The following is a 15800-nucleotide window of genomic DNA, read 5'->3' as shown; positions in this document are numbered from 1 at the left end:
GGGGGAGGGGCAGAGAGAGAGGGAGACACAGAATCGGAAACAGGCTCCAGGCTCCGAGCCATCAGCCCAGAGCCTGACGCGGGGCTCAAACTCACGGACCCGAGATCGTGACCTGGCTGAAGTCGGACGCTTAACCGACTGCGCCACCCAGGCGCCCCTCATTTTTCCTTTTATAAGGTTGCTCCTGAAGAAGTAATCTTGTTACTAATCCCCCCTCTCCCTGCCCCATTTAGTGTGTACTTAAGTCAGTCTTTCTCTTTCCTTGGCAGTGGACAGACCAACAAATCCTTTGACAAACACTTGCCTGTTTAGGAATACTATGAAATATTAACTAGCATTTGTGTAACTCATTCTAAGTGACCCCAAAGCACGTTCCAGATTTACACCCTAAGACACCACTGTCCAATAGAAACATAATTCAAGCCACAAAAATAACTTTACATTTTCTAGGAGCCACATTGAAAAGGTAAAATGGTGGGGCGCCTGGGTGGCTCAGTCGGTTAAGCGTCCAACTTTTGCTTTCGGCTCAGGTCATGGCCTCATGGTTTCGTGGGTTTGAGCCCCTCATCGGGCTCCATGCTGACAGTGCGAAGCCTGCTTGGGATTTCTCTCTCCCTCCCCCTCTCTCAAAAAAATAAATAAATAAACATAAAAAACTAAAAATAATAATAAAAAGGTAAAATGGTGAAATTAATGGGAATATATTTTGTTTAACCCAGTGTGTCAAAACCTTAATATTTCAACATGTAACTAATAATTTAAACATTGAGATAGTTTGCATTTTTTTTTTCATACAAGCTCTTTGAAGTCTGGTGTGTATCTTACACTTTCTAGCACATTTCAGTTCAGACTTGCCACTTCCAAGGGCCCCGTAGCCGCATGTGCACGGCTGTCATACTGGCCAGTGCAGCTCTCAGCTCCTTGGGATTTCACACCCTGGTTTTGTTGAAAGTGCAAGGGGGCCCCTCCTCACACACGTCACCCTTCTGGCCGCGGCGTCTTCACCTGAGGAACGAAAACTCTGGATTAGCCTCGGTCAGTGTGGCTATGCAGCGCTCCAGGCCGGGCGGCCTGTCTGGCCCTTCAGGTGCCCGGAGCAGCTTTGCTGGGGGCAGCGCCATCAGGGAAGGTCACGCTCGTTTGGCTCAGCTCCTTTGACTCTCCCGGAGTGTTCTCTCCCAAAGAGAACTGGAAACCTTCTTCAGGCTCGCCAGGGGTTCCTAGATGAAGAAAAATGACCTGCAGGGCAAAATGTTTGTAGGTGTTACCCTCTTAAGCCAGTGAGTCTGCAAGACCCATGAAGGACCAGAAAATGGAAGTCTTTCTGGTGGTAACTTCTCTTTGAGTTACCAGCTCAGCATGCCTCTCTGTGTTTCGGCTGCTTTTTTTTTGTTTTTGTTTTAATGGGCAAGACTCTTAAAGTGCATGGAATTTATGTTCTAAGGTTTACCATGTTCTGTGAGAAGAAAGAATTCTCACAGCAGTGTCCAGGGACCAAGTTAGCATTACTTCTCTGAAAAGTGCTCAAAGGCCCAACAGTTACTCATAATCAGATGTGGAGTTTGTTTTCCCAGAAAGATAATGCAAGTGGTAAAACCTTGATTTTTAATGTCAAGTTACGGACATAAGTTGGCGTTTCTGTTATGGAGAATCTTCTATTGAGTTAAATGAATTTAGTGGGACCCTTCCAGAAAACCAACAGGATGAGAAGAAAGGCTGACCGTTTCTTGTTTCCAGAAAAATGAAATGATAACTATTCTTTGTTTTTGCTTTATTTTTAAGTTTTCTTGTCCATCTTGACAAGGTCAGCATTTAGAGTGTAGTTGGTATTTATCATTGATTCTGAGGTGTTTTTTCTTCATACATCACAGCTCATTTCTTCTCTCTCACCCTCACTTTCTGTTAGTCTGTGTTGTTACGTATTTATATATGTCTTTCCAAAACCATGTAATCTTTTGAATTTCTAATGTAATAAGTTCAGGTATCTAAGTCTGATGTGTGACTCACAGGTGATTTCTCTTAATGGTGAGAAGTTTTCAGTGTGGTTAAAGCATTACCTTAAATGTAAGTCTTTAGAAGAAGGTGATAGTTAAATTTTACCTTTCTTTGATAACTCAGAAGAGTGTTTAGATAGAATATTGAGTTTATTTTATTTATTTATTAAAAAAATTTTTTTTTAACATTTTTATTTCTGAGAGACAGCATGAGTGGGGGAGGGACAGAGAGAGAGGGAGACACAGAATCCCAAGCAGGCTCCAGGCTCCGAGCCGTCAGCACAGAGCCCAATGCGGGGCTTGAACCCACAAACTGTGAGATCATGACCTGAGCCAAAGTCGGACGCTCAACCGACTGAGCCATAGATAGAATATTGAGTTTAAAATGCAAATGTAGAGGGGCGCCTGGGTGGCTTAGTTGGTTGAGCATCTGACTTGGGCTCAGGTCATGATCTCACGGTTTGTGAGTTCAAGCCCCACATTGGGCTCTGTGCTGATAGTGTAGAGCCTGTTTGGGATTCTCTCTCTCTCTCTCTCTCTCTCTCCATCCTCCACTCGCACTCTTTCTCTCAGAATAAATAAATAAACTTTAAAATGCTAATGTACACGTCATGCCTTTAAATTCTCTGGAGTTCTTGTTACTCATTTATTTTGAAATAGAGATTCACAGGAAGTTGGAAAATACACAGGGAGGTTTTGTGCCCCCTCCCCCCACCCCAGGGCCCACCAGCGACTGTGCAGTCGCACAGCCTGGAAGTGACCCTGGGGCGGTCTCCTGTGTGCGTGCGCGCGTGTGTGAGTGCCCGTGCGCACCCGCGCATCTCATGGCTTGACGAGCTCTCATTTGCTTGCGTGTTTGGTGCTGTGCAGCCTAATCGCAGGCATGGCTTCCTGTAACCACCCCCGCTGTCGGAGAACGATTCGTCACCACCGGGCTCCCTGATGCTGTGCCTGGTAGCCATGTCCGCCCCCATGCCCACCTCGGAGGACCACTGATCTGCCCTCCACCTCTGTTATTATGTTGTCACGTTATTTTACATGTTAGATATGTGGAATCATAGGGTGTGTGACTTTTTAAAACAATTTCCTGTTGTAAAATATATACAAAGTTTACCACTTAAAAAACATTTTTAAATATACGGCTCAGTGGCATTAACTACATGCACACTCTTGTGCAACTGTCTTCACCTCTGTCCATCTCCTCAACCTCCTCATCTTGCCCAGCTGGCACTCTGTACCCATTAGGCAGTGACTCCCCATTCCTCTCCCCACCCTACCCCACCCCTGCCCCCACGGCCACCATGCTATTTCCTGTCTCTGAATTTGACTATCTTAGGAACCTCAGATAAGTGGGATCAGACAGTACTTGTTGTGTTGTGACTGGCTTATTCCACTTAGCATAATGTCTTCCAGGTTTGTCCAACGTGTAGCATGTGTTAGTACCTCCTTTTTTTTTTTTAATTAAAAAATTTTTTTTTTACTGTTTGTTTTTGAGAGAGAGAGACAGGACATGAGCAGGGGAGGGGCAGAGAGAGAGGGAGACACTGAACTCAAAGCAGGCTCTAGGCTCAGAGCTGTCAGCACAGAGCCCAATGAGGGGCTCAAACTCACAAACCGTGAGATCATGACCGGAGCTGAAGTCAGACGCTCAACCGACTGAGCCACCCAGGCGGCCCTCAGTACCCCCTTTTTAAGTCTGAATGGCGTCCACATTTTATTTATCCGTTCACCTGTCCACGGACACGGGTTGCTTCACCTTTTGCAGCTGTGAACATGGAGTACACGTGTCTCTGAGAACCTGCTTAGAGTTCTTCTGCACGTGTGCCCAGAAGTGGCAATGCTGGATCATGCGGTAGTTTTAAAAACTCCGAGGCACCGCTATGTTGTTCTCCAGAGCACTGCACCATCTTCTGTTCTCCCCAACCTGTGCACAAGGGTTCCAGTTTCTTCACATCCTCACCAACATTTGTGTTCTGTGTGACTTCTTAAGATTGACTTTTTTTTTCACCTAGCATCATTCCCCTGAGATCCGTCTGAATTGTTGCACACGTCCATAGTGTATTCACATTTACTGTGAATAGTAGGTGTAGACGAATCAGCTCGTTTCATCTACTACTGCGGGACATTTGGAGCGTTTGCAGGGCTTGGCCACTGTGGATAAAGCTGCCGTGGGTGTTAGTGTGCAGGTGTTAGTGTGTACGTAGATTTTCATTTTTCTGGGATCAGCACCAAAGACTGTAGTTGCCAGGTCTTTGAATAAGTGCGTGTCTAGTTTTATAAGAAACTGCCAACTGTTTTCTGCTTGGCTGTACCAATGTATATATCCTGTTTGTTTATTTTTAAATACTGAACTTTTCTCCTCTTCCATTCTGCATGTTCAGGATTAGGAAACAAAATGAAAGTACAGGATAATCTTGAATTACCTTTTTTTGAGAAGTGGACACCGGTTGTAGTCATAAGGCCACTGGCTGAAAATTCTGGTGGCTTTAGAAAGGCTGAACCAGGGCTGTCATTAAATATCATTTAGCGTTCTAGAACTGTGTTGTCCAAATACGTAGGCACTAGCCACATGTGACCATTTTATTTATTCTGAGAGAGAGCGAGCGAGCAGGGAAGGGGCAGAGAGAGAGAGAGTGGGGAAAGGGAGAATCCCAGGCAGGTACCACGCTGTCAGCGGCAGAGCCCGATGTGGGGCTCAAACCCATGAACCGTGAGATCATGACCTGAACCGAAACCAAGAGCCAGACGGTTCCAGACACATAACCGACTGAGCCACCCAGGTGCCCCCACATGTGGCCATTTTAATTAAAATGAAATAAAAAATTTAGTTCTGGTATCAGCTACATTTCAGGGGCCCAGTAAGTCACGTGGCTGGTTGCTACCGTATTAGACACATGGGTACATATTATGTCATTATCACAGAAAGTCCTCTTGGGCAGTGCTGTTCTATAATGTGCGTATTCCCATTTTAATTGCTGTGATAGCATTAAAAATCATCTGATTTCATTGGCTAATCTTCCAGGGAGTTTTGGGGATTTGACGGATGATAGCAGAGTCCCTCGGTGCCTCTGAGTCCCTGAGTGTCCCAGAAGGCTGGGCCTGGGTCTTACTCATCATGGCATCCCAGGGCCCCCCACAGCAGCTCGCGTAGCAGAGCGGTTGGGTGTCCGTGGCTGGTGAGGGGGGCTAAAAGTCCCGTTCTTGTCTAGATGATGATGATGATGAGCCAGAAGATGAGGACCAGGAAATAAGAGAGAAGAGCCTGCCCAGGTGGCAGATCTGGCTTGCCACCGAGCGGTCCCGAGACCAGAGGCACTGGCGGCCGTGGCGCCCTGATAAGACCAAGAAGCAAACCGAGGAAGACTGTGAGGATCCAGAGAGACAGGCAGGTCCCCCGGCCCAGGAGGGAGGCCGGCCTTGGGGTCTCTGCCTTCTCCCCGTTCCCTTGGGGTCGGGTCACCTGAAAGAAGCTTGCTGAGCTCACTGTCTGAGCACGCGCCTGGCTTGGGAGATGTTAGCTTTTGCTCCTGTTTCTGTCTGTGGGAACCTCCTGGGCCACTGGTGACGTGGGAGCTTGGAGGAACTTGACCAGGTAGTTCCTGTCCCCAGGTAAGGAGGGCAGGCTTCCCCGGAGACTGTCTTCCAGGTTATTCAGTTACTTTTTCACACAGAAGCCTGAGGACTCAGGGTTTTAAAACGTGGTATCGCCGTCCTAGATTCTTTAACCGTGTCCACTTTCCCCGCAGCACTCTGGGATCCTCAGAGGTACAGCAGATAGGTTTGATTCCAGAAGACAAGAGGACCTGGATGGAGAGGCCGTGTCGGGACAATCAGTGTACCGCTTGTCTTGCTGGGGAGGGAAGTAGCATTTACCGAGTCCCGGCTTACGTCTTGACTTACCGAGTCCTTGACTTAACGTCTCACGTTATCTCACTTACTATCATCGAATGCCTTGGTCTGTGCTGCGCTGCGTCTAGTGACCAGCAGCTCTGACGATTTACATTAAAGGAAGAGATTCTATTTTGAGACCTGAAACTGACCCAGTTTCGTAAGACACCAACTATACTGCGTGGCTCACAGCATGTTCTAGGTACAGACCGGGGGGGTGTTCGCAGTGGCGAGGCTTGTTGGCTTCGGCCTGGTTTGTGGTCTGTGACCCTCACAACCTACCTGCCTTGAGGGTGGGGATTTTTGCCTGCTGCCGGGTCACAGTGCGTGGACGGTGCTTTTCTTGGGGTGAGTGCTCAGCTAATGTTCCTGGATGGTGAGTGAATATTTGAAGCCACATCTGCTCCAGGCAGAGGAGTCAGCATGGGTGCCTGGAATGTTTGGGGTGTGGCGAATGGGGTGGCCGGACTGCAGTTAGGATCAGGAAGGTGGGGAGCTCTGCGCAGGAAGGAGGGGCTGACTTCAGGGAAACCTCCACTCCACTCTCGGATGTTTGGTGAATGGCCCATCGCCAGGCGAGTCCCTTTTCCGGCTGAAGCTGATTGTGTCGGGAGGAGTAGGGTCTTGGTGTTTGGGTTTTATGGCGCTCAGGGTCACCCTTCCAGAAGTTCATTCTCAAGGCTCAGAATTCCAGCCATTTTCTGGAAGTTCGTCTCTGGACCAAACTGCTGCTGTGAGCCGTTCCTTGTCCCTTAGCTTTTCCTCCAATCAGAGCCTGGAGTAGGATAGCTTTCTGATTAACTGACGGTTCTGACGAGTAGAACCCCAGGGTGTCCAGTTTTATTATGCTCGTGCTTTGGTTTCCTCCTTGCTGAGAACCACAGGGACCAAGCAGGTCAGCAGCGCCCTCACACAAAGGCTGGTCTCCGTGGCCTTACCTTTTCAAGTTACTGCATGAAATCATCTGTGGACATTTGCAGTTAGCATTCTCTCTTCCAGTTGCTCTTACCTCGTGTCCATGGCTGCTGCCTTTCCTTCCTGCCTTGCTACTTTTTATCTCCTTTTGGGCATATTTTTCATTTCCGAAAACAATTTTGTACAAGGAAATCACCAAATAATAAAATTATTTTCTATCTTAATAAACAGTGTTAACTGTCGTTAACTTAGAGTAACCACAAAAGCAGATATGTGTGCTTTCAGAAGTGAGTATGATTCTAGATTTTCTGTGAATCCATTAGGCTCCTTTGGAAGGTTTTGGCGTAAGCCTGCCAACAGTTCCCTCCAGCTCTCTGGAGCCCTGTGAGGCCTCTGACTTTTTTGTATCTTTCAGGAAACCTAGCTCTTGTCCGTTTAAAATTTAATTTGAATGATATCGAGTCATTAGCACATCTACGTAAAAAGAGCTGTGGGGAAAGTCATGAAGCCCTCTTTGTCACAGTAGACAAACCGAGCTCCCGAGCAGGCCCCTTCATCTTGTCTCTCTTGCAGGTGCTGTTTGATGACATTGCCCAGTCTATGATCCGTCTTTCCAGCCAGGATCTTCAGTTTCAGCTGGTTGCGGCCTTTCTGCAGTTCCTGGGCGTGGCTTCTGGCCTCAGCCCTCCAGCCTCCTGCCTCTACCTGGCCATGGATGAGAACAGCATCTTCGATGACGGGCTTTGTGACGAAATGCCACTGACTTTTCTCAACCTTTCCTCTTCCGGTGTCAGCTGTGTTGGCTGCTCAGACCCACTGGGCCGCCGGCGCTGGACCCGGGGTCACAATCGAGAGGGCGAGGAGTTCATCCGCAACATCTTTCACCTTGTGATGCCTTTGTTTTCAGGCCGGGAGAGGTCTCAGCTCTGCTTCTCTTGGTTACGGTACGAGATCGAGAAGGTAACTCTGGCCTCCTCCACCCCACGTGGGGGCTTCGTACATGATCACGGGGCTCTTGGTGTTCCTCGGAGCACTGGGCCACACCACCTCCTTGTTCGGGGACCCCAGAGGCTCCTGGTGTGTGGCTGCCCCTGCTGAGGGGCCGCGGGGGGGGGGGGGGGCAGGAGGAAGAGGGGTGCAGCTTGCCAGTGACTGGGGCCGTTTGTGTTCGCACTTCTGCTGCCAGATGTCTGGGATTATAGGAGCAGTTAGTGTGAACAGCCAGGCCTAAGTGTAAGCGGGGGTTAGAGGATTTTGGGGTTTATTAAAATAGATAAAATAAGCTACTTGACCCTGCTCCTCATATCCGTTTGCTAGAAATTTGTCTAGGGTGAGCTCTTCTGCCCTCTGCCGGTCACCAGTCAGTAGTGAATCTTAACACCCACAGTTCTGACACAGTTCTGACAGGATCTGAGCTACCGATCCACACACGAGGTTGTATGTGTCTGATAAGATGTGGTGGCCACCTCTCACGGGAGGAGACTACTCGGGGTGTACGAGCCTTGTTTATAGAGGTTTGGATGCAGTCGTGTGGGGGCGCCTGTGGCCTCGGTACAATCCTGAATTGTTTCCCAGCTCAGAGAGCCTCAGGGTTTACCAAACACGTGAGAAAGGCGGGAAGTGTCGACACCTGTGTGGCTTTCTAACATTGACGGTACAGAGGGGTTGCCGTAAAATCCCAGGGTACTCGGGAGTCCTTTTCTTTTTACTTCTAGGTCATTTGGTGTCTGCACACTAAAAACAAGAAGAGGCTAAAGTCACAGGGAAAGAACTGCAAGAAACTAGCCAAAAATCTCCTGAAGGAGCCAGAAAACCGCAACAGTTTCTGCCTCTGGAAGCAGTACGCACATCTGGAGTGGCTGCTTGGCAACACCGAGGACGCCAGGAAGGTGTTCGATACGGCGCTCAGCATGGCGGGGGGCAGAGACCTGAGGGACCGTGAGCTGTGTGAGCTCGGCCTCCTCTACGCCGGGCTGGAGGCGGAGCTGTTGCCGGACCCGAGAGGGGCCGCCACGGCGCGAGCCGTTCACGTACTGACCAGGCTGACGGAGCAGGGGCCCTGCGGGCCCTACTCCGGGCAGGCGCTGGCCGTTCACATCTTGAAAGCTCGGAAGGCGTACGAACACGCGCTGCAGGACTGTTTGGGCGACAGCTGTGTGTCCGCTCCGGCTCCCAGCGACTCCTTCGACCGCCTGACTAGCCTGGTGAAATGCTTCATGCTCTTTCAGTACTTGACCGTAGGGATCGATGCGGCCGTGCGGGTGTACGAGCAGGTGCTCGCAAAACTGAAGGGCTCTGTTCCCCCAGGGGGCTCCGGCCCGGAGGACGGAGCCCGCGCCCAGGGCCCCCACGGCGCGCTGGAGGCCGTGACGCTGATGCACACGAGCCTGCTCAGGTTCCACACGAAAGTCAGCCTTTACCCCCTGGCTCCTCTGCGCCAGGCTCTCTCCGAGGCGTTAAGGTTGTACCCAGGCAACCAGGTGCTTTGGCGGGCGTACGTGCAGATTCAGAGCAGGTCCCACGCAGCCAGTGAGACCAGAAGATTTTTCGACGCGGTCACCAGGTCTACCAAACTCTTGGAGCCTTGGTTGTTTGCGATCGAGGCCGAGAAAATGAGGAAGAGACTGGTGGAGAGTGTTCAGAGGTGAGTACAGACATCTTGTTCGTGTGTCCACAGACCTTTGGGGCACGCCTGCCGGGTCCCCACTGCCCTGCTGGGCCCCAGGGCTCCGGAAGTGAGTATGGGCCGGTGCTGGAGCGCCCGCCGTGGATGTTCCGGGTGATGGCGGATGACCTGTGGAAAGAGGAATAAGAGCCTTGCAAGTGGCCACAGCTTTCATTAGGGGCCTTCGTGGCTGCCTCCCTAGGCCGTGCTTTTTGGGATCCTGAACCTTGCTTATGGCGTGTGGGCGGTGACGGTCAGGCTTTCGGCTGTCCGAGGAGCTGTGCTAAGAGCACATGGACCAAGAGCCCGGGGCTGGAGTAGGACTCTGGATTCAGATCCCAATTCCTCCACTTACCAGCCGTGTGGCCTTGGGCAAGTCCAGTCACCTCTAACGGGCTCCCCTTTTGTAACGTGGGAACAGTTGAGAGCCTGCCTCTTAGGGCTGCTCGGAGGGGCCGCTGAGGTGAGTGCTGAGCCCAGAGGGAGCCGGAAAGAATTACCAGTCTCTGTTGTTGTTCCAGATGGTAATAGTATCAGGCTTAACTGTTACCTCTTGATACAGTGTTCGTGTCTGAAGGTCGGGCGGTGGTCTTGGGGACACCTTAGCTTAGGCATTATTGTTCCTTCCAGATCTTTGCTGTCGCTTCACCCTGACCTCGTAGAAGGTGGCTACTCAGAGTTGCCTCTGAACAGTGTTTCACTTCGTTTTTTATTTCTTCCGTTGGGATTTTAGTCAGTTTTCCTTAAATGGAAAGGACTTTCCTCCTCATAAGGTAGAATTTGCATTCCGCTGATCAGAGGGTAGGCTTTCTTTAGAAAACAGAGAGCAAGGAGTTTGCGGGTGACGTCTAGGCAGACTCTGGTGTAGAAAACACACAACCCTGGACGCTGCCTTCCTCTGGCCTCAGAGGGGCCACATCATGTCTGTACTCTGCACCCCTAGCGCCCCCACACCTGGGACAGCACCATCCCTGACACACTCTGGTCCTGCCGATGCTGATGTCTGCCGTCACTAACGTACCTCTTCTTCCTGTGGCGCCGTGGGTGCGAGAAGTGGCCTCGGAGTCACGTGAGCCTGTGTCTTGCAGGGTAGATGGTAGAGAGGTCCACGCCACAATTCCCGAGACCGGCTTGACACATCGCATCAGAGCCCTGTTTGAAAATGCGTTGCGGAGCGACAACGGCAGCCAGTGCCCCTTACTGTGGAGGATGTACCTGAATTTTTTGGTAAGAAAATATGTAGAGTTTTTGTTTGTTTTAATTTTTTTTTAACGTTTATTTATTTTTGAGACAGAGACGGAGCATGAACGGGGGAGGGTCAGAGAGAGGGAGACACAGAATCTGAAACAGGCTCCAGGCTCCGAGCTGTCAGCACAGAGCCCGACGCGGGGCTCGAACTCACGGACCGCGAGATCATGACCTGAGCTGAAGTCGGCCGCTTAACCGACTGAGCCACCCAGGCGCCCCTAGAGTTTTTGTTTTTATGCCGAGCTTTGCTTCGTCACAAGTGGGAAGGTAGAGGCGTCCGGTCGCCACCTCCTGGCAAGGCTGGCAGGGGCTTGCTTTTGCCCTCACGCCTCCGTGGCCTCGCTTAATCCTCGCGGGAACCCCGGTGACTAACGTCCGGTGTCTCAGGACTGGGGAAGAGGTCTCGGGTTGTGGATCTCTTGGAGTTGACTTTGTTGATCAGCAACTTGGAAGTGGTCTGAGCTTTGGAAAGAGACCTTAGTTCTTTGCCATCTGTTCATAAGAGTTCCCAGATCCTGATTCTGTTCTGTCATTAAAGGTAAGATTCACCCTAGAATGTCGCTTTTACAACGATCTCTCCAGAGAAGCTTTGTCTCACTGAAAAGTACCGTGGTGATTGAACATGGTGCAGTGCCCTTTAATTTTGCTGCTGTGCGTGTGGGGGCTGCTGGGTGGGTCCTGGGCCTCAAGCGTCTGAGTCAACTATGCCTTTGGTTCGGGACCTGGCCTCAGAACGGGCCTCACTTGCCACAACACGTCTACTGCCATGTTGCATGGCGGTTTAGAAACCTAGGCTTCTGGGCCACTTCATGTTTGAGCTGAAGGCTACTAAACCAAGTGATCTGTAACCAACGTCGTAGCTTTCAGAAGCCAGGAGTGATCTTCCTTATCTCTGTTTCCACTGGGTAACTTAAGACAAAGTTTGTGGACTTTTCCACTTGACATAGGACAGAGTCGGGTGTAAAGAGCAAGTAAGTTACGGATTAGGAGAGCTCTGGGCCTCCCCCCGTCTTCGCAAATTTCAGAATTCATGTGGGTGTGCCCCCCTCTCCCCCCGACCTCTGAAAGGCCCGAGTGGCAGGGAGGACGCGTGATCCCGGGACAGCCGCCTCCTGGCCCACCGGGGACAAATAGGCACTTCCTTGTGGGCGGAAGTCAGCATCAAGATGATTTACCGCAAAAGTTTGTGTGTTTTTGTGACATTTAAAAAACCCCAGAGCTCAGATTCGGTATTTTGACGCCCGTGTGTGACGTGGAAACCTCCAGAAGTCCAGGTGCTGGTGTGGTGTTCACGGTGCACTCGTGGTGGCGGCCAAGGCAGAGGTCAGAACGGGTTCCAGGCGCATCTCCGCTCCCGTGGGTGGAGCCACAGGAGCCACTCAGCCGAAGGAGAGGAGACGCTCCCTAACATTTCCAGCACCGTTACCACGCGAGCCTTGGTCAGCAGGTGAAAGACCTTGAAGCCTGAGAAGCGATGGCTCACGCATTTGCCAGTTCTAACGTCTCCCGTCTTGGTCGGTAGAGATGGGTGGTGCAAGGTGGACCGGGTGTATTTTTTACAAAGATCTTCCATGAGCCAGATTCGGATTTTGGACAAAGAAACTCTTGTTGACTTGGGAGAAAAGAATGGGGGCCCTTGGGGGATTTCTCCTTCTGGAAAGGTTAGCACTGGACTGAGGGGGAGTTAGAGCCGAGTTAGAGCAGGACTTCTTCTCACAGCTCCTGAGGCATCTGGGACGGTTCCCAGGGCTCTGATAACCTGGGAGAAAAATCAGAATAGGGCCAGAATGCTGGGGTGCAGGCCGCGTGTGCACGGAGAGGCCGAAGGGAGCTGACTCCATAGGGAGGGCTGGTGCTTTGGCTGGTTGTGTCTTTGTGCCTTTCCGGATGCGTGTGCGCACGTGCGGATTTACTCCCTTATTTTCTTTGGGAGAACGATGAAAAGAATTACAGTTTGTTGTTGGCCGTGGCGAGTATGGGAGAAGAAAGGAATTGGGGAAACAGTTAACTCTTCCCACTGAGGTTTGGACTTAGGTTAAAACCTGTTTGGGGGGCGCTTCCAAATGTGCTGTTCTCCCTACACAGTAACCAGCGCTTTCCCACTGAACCTTGTTGTTTTGGCTAAAATTACAGTTTGTTCTTTTTTTTTTTTAATTTTTTTTTTTTTTTTTAAGTTTATCCGTTTATTTGGAGAGAGTGAGGGAGCACAAGTTGGGGAGGGATAGAGAATCCCAAGCAGGCTCTGTATTGAGCATGCAGAGCCTGACGTAGGACTTGAATTCACAAACTGTGGGAGATCATGACCTGAGCTGAAGTCAGACACTTAACCAACTGAGCCACCCAGGCACCACCCCTCGTTCTTTTTTAAACAATTTTTAAGTGAACTCTACTCCCAACATGGTGCTCAAACTCACAGCCCCAAGGTCAAGAGACGCACATGCCATCGACTTAGCCAGCCAGGCGCCCCGAAATTGCCATCACTTTCAAGATTCTTCGGGTGTTTAGATCATGTACCTGCACAATTGGGAAAGAAACTAGAGTGTACAAAGCCGTCCACTGGTGCCGTGGGCTCGATGAAGTCAGTCTTACTAACAGAAAAGGGAGCAGTGGCACCCAAGCCGGTGGTCACCGGATTGCATTCTACCCTCCGCTGCCATTTCTTCTTTCCCATTGACCGCTAGCAGAAGTTAGAACATATTGAGAGGCCAGCATGTACGAGAGCCTCTTTGGTTCACCGCACTGGTGCTGAGTATGTAAGCCTCCGGAGAGACCGTCGGAATCCCGGATCCACCCGAGCACCACACCCCTGCCCTCTGCTCCTCCACCAGCCGTGTCCTCTACAGTTCTGTGCTTGTCCCGTCTCAGTGCTGCGGGTCACGGAACACATGCCATGGTGGCGGTACCAGCCCTTCCCCACGGGCTGGCCCACTGCAGCCGAGCCCCCAGGTGGATTAGTACGGGGTAGTTTCTGTAGCCCTAGACTCTCTGCTTCAAGTAATCATTTCTGTGATTTGCCCCCTGCCTCAGGTTTCCTTAGGAAACAAAGAAAGGAGCAAAGGCGTGTTCTACAAAGCACTTCAGAACTGTCCCTGGGCGAAGGTAAGTTCCAGAGCCCCCGAGATCCGCACATTCCCAGGGACCTTCCCGCCAAGCCTCGGTGCCCGCCCCTCTCCCGTGTCCTTGTGGACAGGGCCCATGCCAGACCCTTTCATGGTGCAGCTGTCCCCCGCGGAGCCTCAGCTGATGGGCGATTGTTTCTTTTCCTTGCGCGTTGCTGTGGGCAAGGGGGTCCGTCATTTGCCCAAAGCTCAGCCCAGATGCTGAAAGCATTGGGGTCTGTGTCCCCAAGCCCGGTCAGGAGGTGTCAAACACGGGGACAGAGATGTCCACCTAGTCCTGACCCCACTTCGGGAAGAGAAGGCTTTGCTGGAGTTCACCCCTTCCACCCCACTTCTGTGAGTTGGGCGTCCTGCCCAGTGAGGCCGAAGGGGAGCGCAGGCTGTGGGGGGCGGCGTGGGGGCAGCTGGCTAGCGCTGGACCCCTGGCCCTAGGTGCTGTACCTGGACGCCGTGGAGCACTTCCCCGAAGAGATGCAGGAGGTCCTGGACCTGATGACGGAGAAGGAGCTCCGGGTGCGCCTGCCCGTCGAGGAGCTGGCGCTTCTGCTGGAGGACTAGACCAGGAGGGAACGGGCCCTGCCTTCCGGGCCTCTCGCCTGCTCCCCCAACCCCCCCCACCGGAGCCGGGATGCGCAGGACGGGGACGCATGCGTGTGAGCATGTGTCACGAGACCTCCGCTTTTCAAGTTTAATTCTTAGTAATTTGGGTCTGGGTTATCAGTCTTTTACCTCTTGCACATTGTTTGGATGTGTGAAGGACACAGAACCATAGTTTACATATTGTATATGTGAATGTGTGTACGTAGGGAAGAATCCTGCCAAGTGAAAACTAAACCCGTCGTGGCTGGCGTGCGGGAGGTCTGTTCCACTCCTCTGCCCGGCCGTGAACGTTCCCCACTGGCATCCTTGGTGGTCCTGCCGTCGTGGTAGGAAAGGTCTGGTTTCTGAGCACTCGGACCTCTCCCCGCAGCTGGTGAGCAGGAGAGCAGCTTTTGCCCTTAAGAGCCGTTTAAAACTTGGTGTTCTGGCCTCGCTCCTGTTTTAAAAGTTTCTCATTATTTGCTAGGCTCTTGATGCCACCTCCCTTCTGTGGACCAGGAGCATCACCTGGGGGCTTGTTAGAGATGCAGCCTCCGGGCCCACCTCAGCCCTTCTGAGTCAGGGCCTGCACTTGAACAGGACCCCCTGGGGACTTAGGTGCACCAAGTGTGGGGGCGCTGCCCAAAGGACCCCTGCCTGGGGGCTGTGACACAGAGGCCCAGACCCAGACTTGCCAGGCCACATTCTTGTTTTGATTTCTGAGGGTATGAGTGGAATGAAACGTAAATATCCACATTCAGACCACTTTCTTCTGAAAAGGACACGCCCTTGCAGTCATTATTAAGGACACTGAGCTAGGAGGAAATTGCTCTATCTTCCCTGAGGTCCTGCTCTAAGAGAAACGCGGACAGCTGCTGACTCTATCGTGATCTCTAGAATGGCTGAAGTTGTATTTCTTTGGCATCTCATCCAGAGAAGCCCGTGTCGTGGAAGAGAATCTTGCCTAGAAACCAGCGGACACTGGTGGGGGAGAAGGGCGGCGGGTCAGGGCACCCGAGGAAGGTGGCTGGCCAGCCAAGTGGACGCTTGCCTCGATCTGCCCCGCTTCCTTCGCGGCTTCAAGACTGAACTGTTCAGAGAGGGGAGAAGTGCCGGAAATGGATGAAGAAAGGTAAGGGGGAGCTCTAACAGGTTTTGAGAACCCTTGAGGGGGATGAGGTTTCTGAACCTAAGAACGAGCAGGCAGGGCAGATTCCTGTTGGGAACCTTGCTTAGTAACGCCAATACCTTCCTGCCCCAAGAATGCTAGAACCCTCATGCTCCACAGACCTTCCAGAAGGGAAAGCAGAGTTTCCTTCTGAAGCCAGAACCACAGAGTTGACCCCTGTTGCTTAAACAGCAGAGAACGCTGGCTTTGCGGCTGCTGTTGTC

The 15800-nt window shown here is 51.5% G+C and overlaps 1 protein-coding gene across 2 annotated transcripts in view; it reads left to right on the top strand.

The window, feature by feature from the left end:
• NRDE2 (NRDE-2, necessary for RNA interference, domain containing) overlaps window positions 1-15800 on the top strand; it is a 56349-nt gene that overhangs the window by 31883 nt on the left and 8666 nt on the right. Inside the window, exons 9-14 of one of the 2 annotated variants that reach the window (XM_053889700.1) lie at window positions 5204-5379; window positions 7371-7757; window positions 8513-9441; window positions 10551-10689; window positions 13738-13809; window positions 14262-15540. In XM_053889700.1, coding sequence (XP_053745675.1) covers window positions 5204-5379; window positions 7371-7757; window positions 8513-9441; window positions 10551-10689; window positions 13738-13809; window positions 14262-14387 — 1829 coding nt within the window. In that variant the 3' untranslated portion in view covers window positions 14388-15540. Of the gene's footprint in view, window positions 1-5203; window positions 5380-7370; window positions 7758-8512; window positions 9442-10550; window positions 10690-13737; window positions 13810-14261; window positions 15541-15800 lie in introns of those variants that run through there. The other variant, XM_019462014.2, reaches the window with a different exon arrangement.

Source organism: Panthera pardus, unplaced genomic scaffold (genome assembly GCF_024362965.1).
Source record: "Panthera pardus isolate Hobbes unplaced genomic scaffold, ASM2436296v1 HiC_scaffold_24, whole genome shotgun sequence".
Classification (NCBI taxonomy): domain Eukaryota; kingdom Metazoa; phylum Chordata; class Mammalia; order Carnivora; family Felidae; genus Panthera; species Panthera pardus.
The sequence above is the reverse complement of the archived record's forward strand: the minus strand, read 5'-3'. Positions and strand labels throughout refer to the sequence as shown.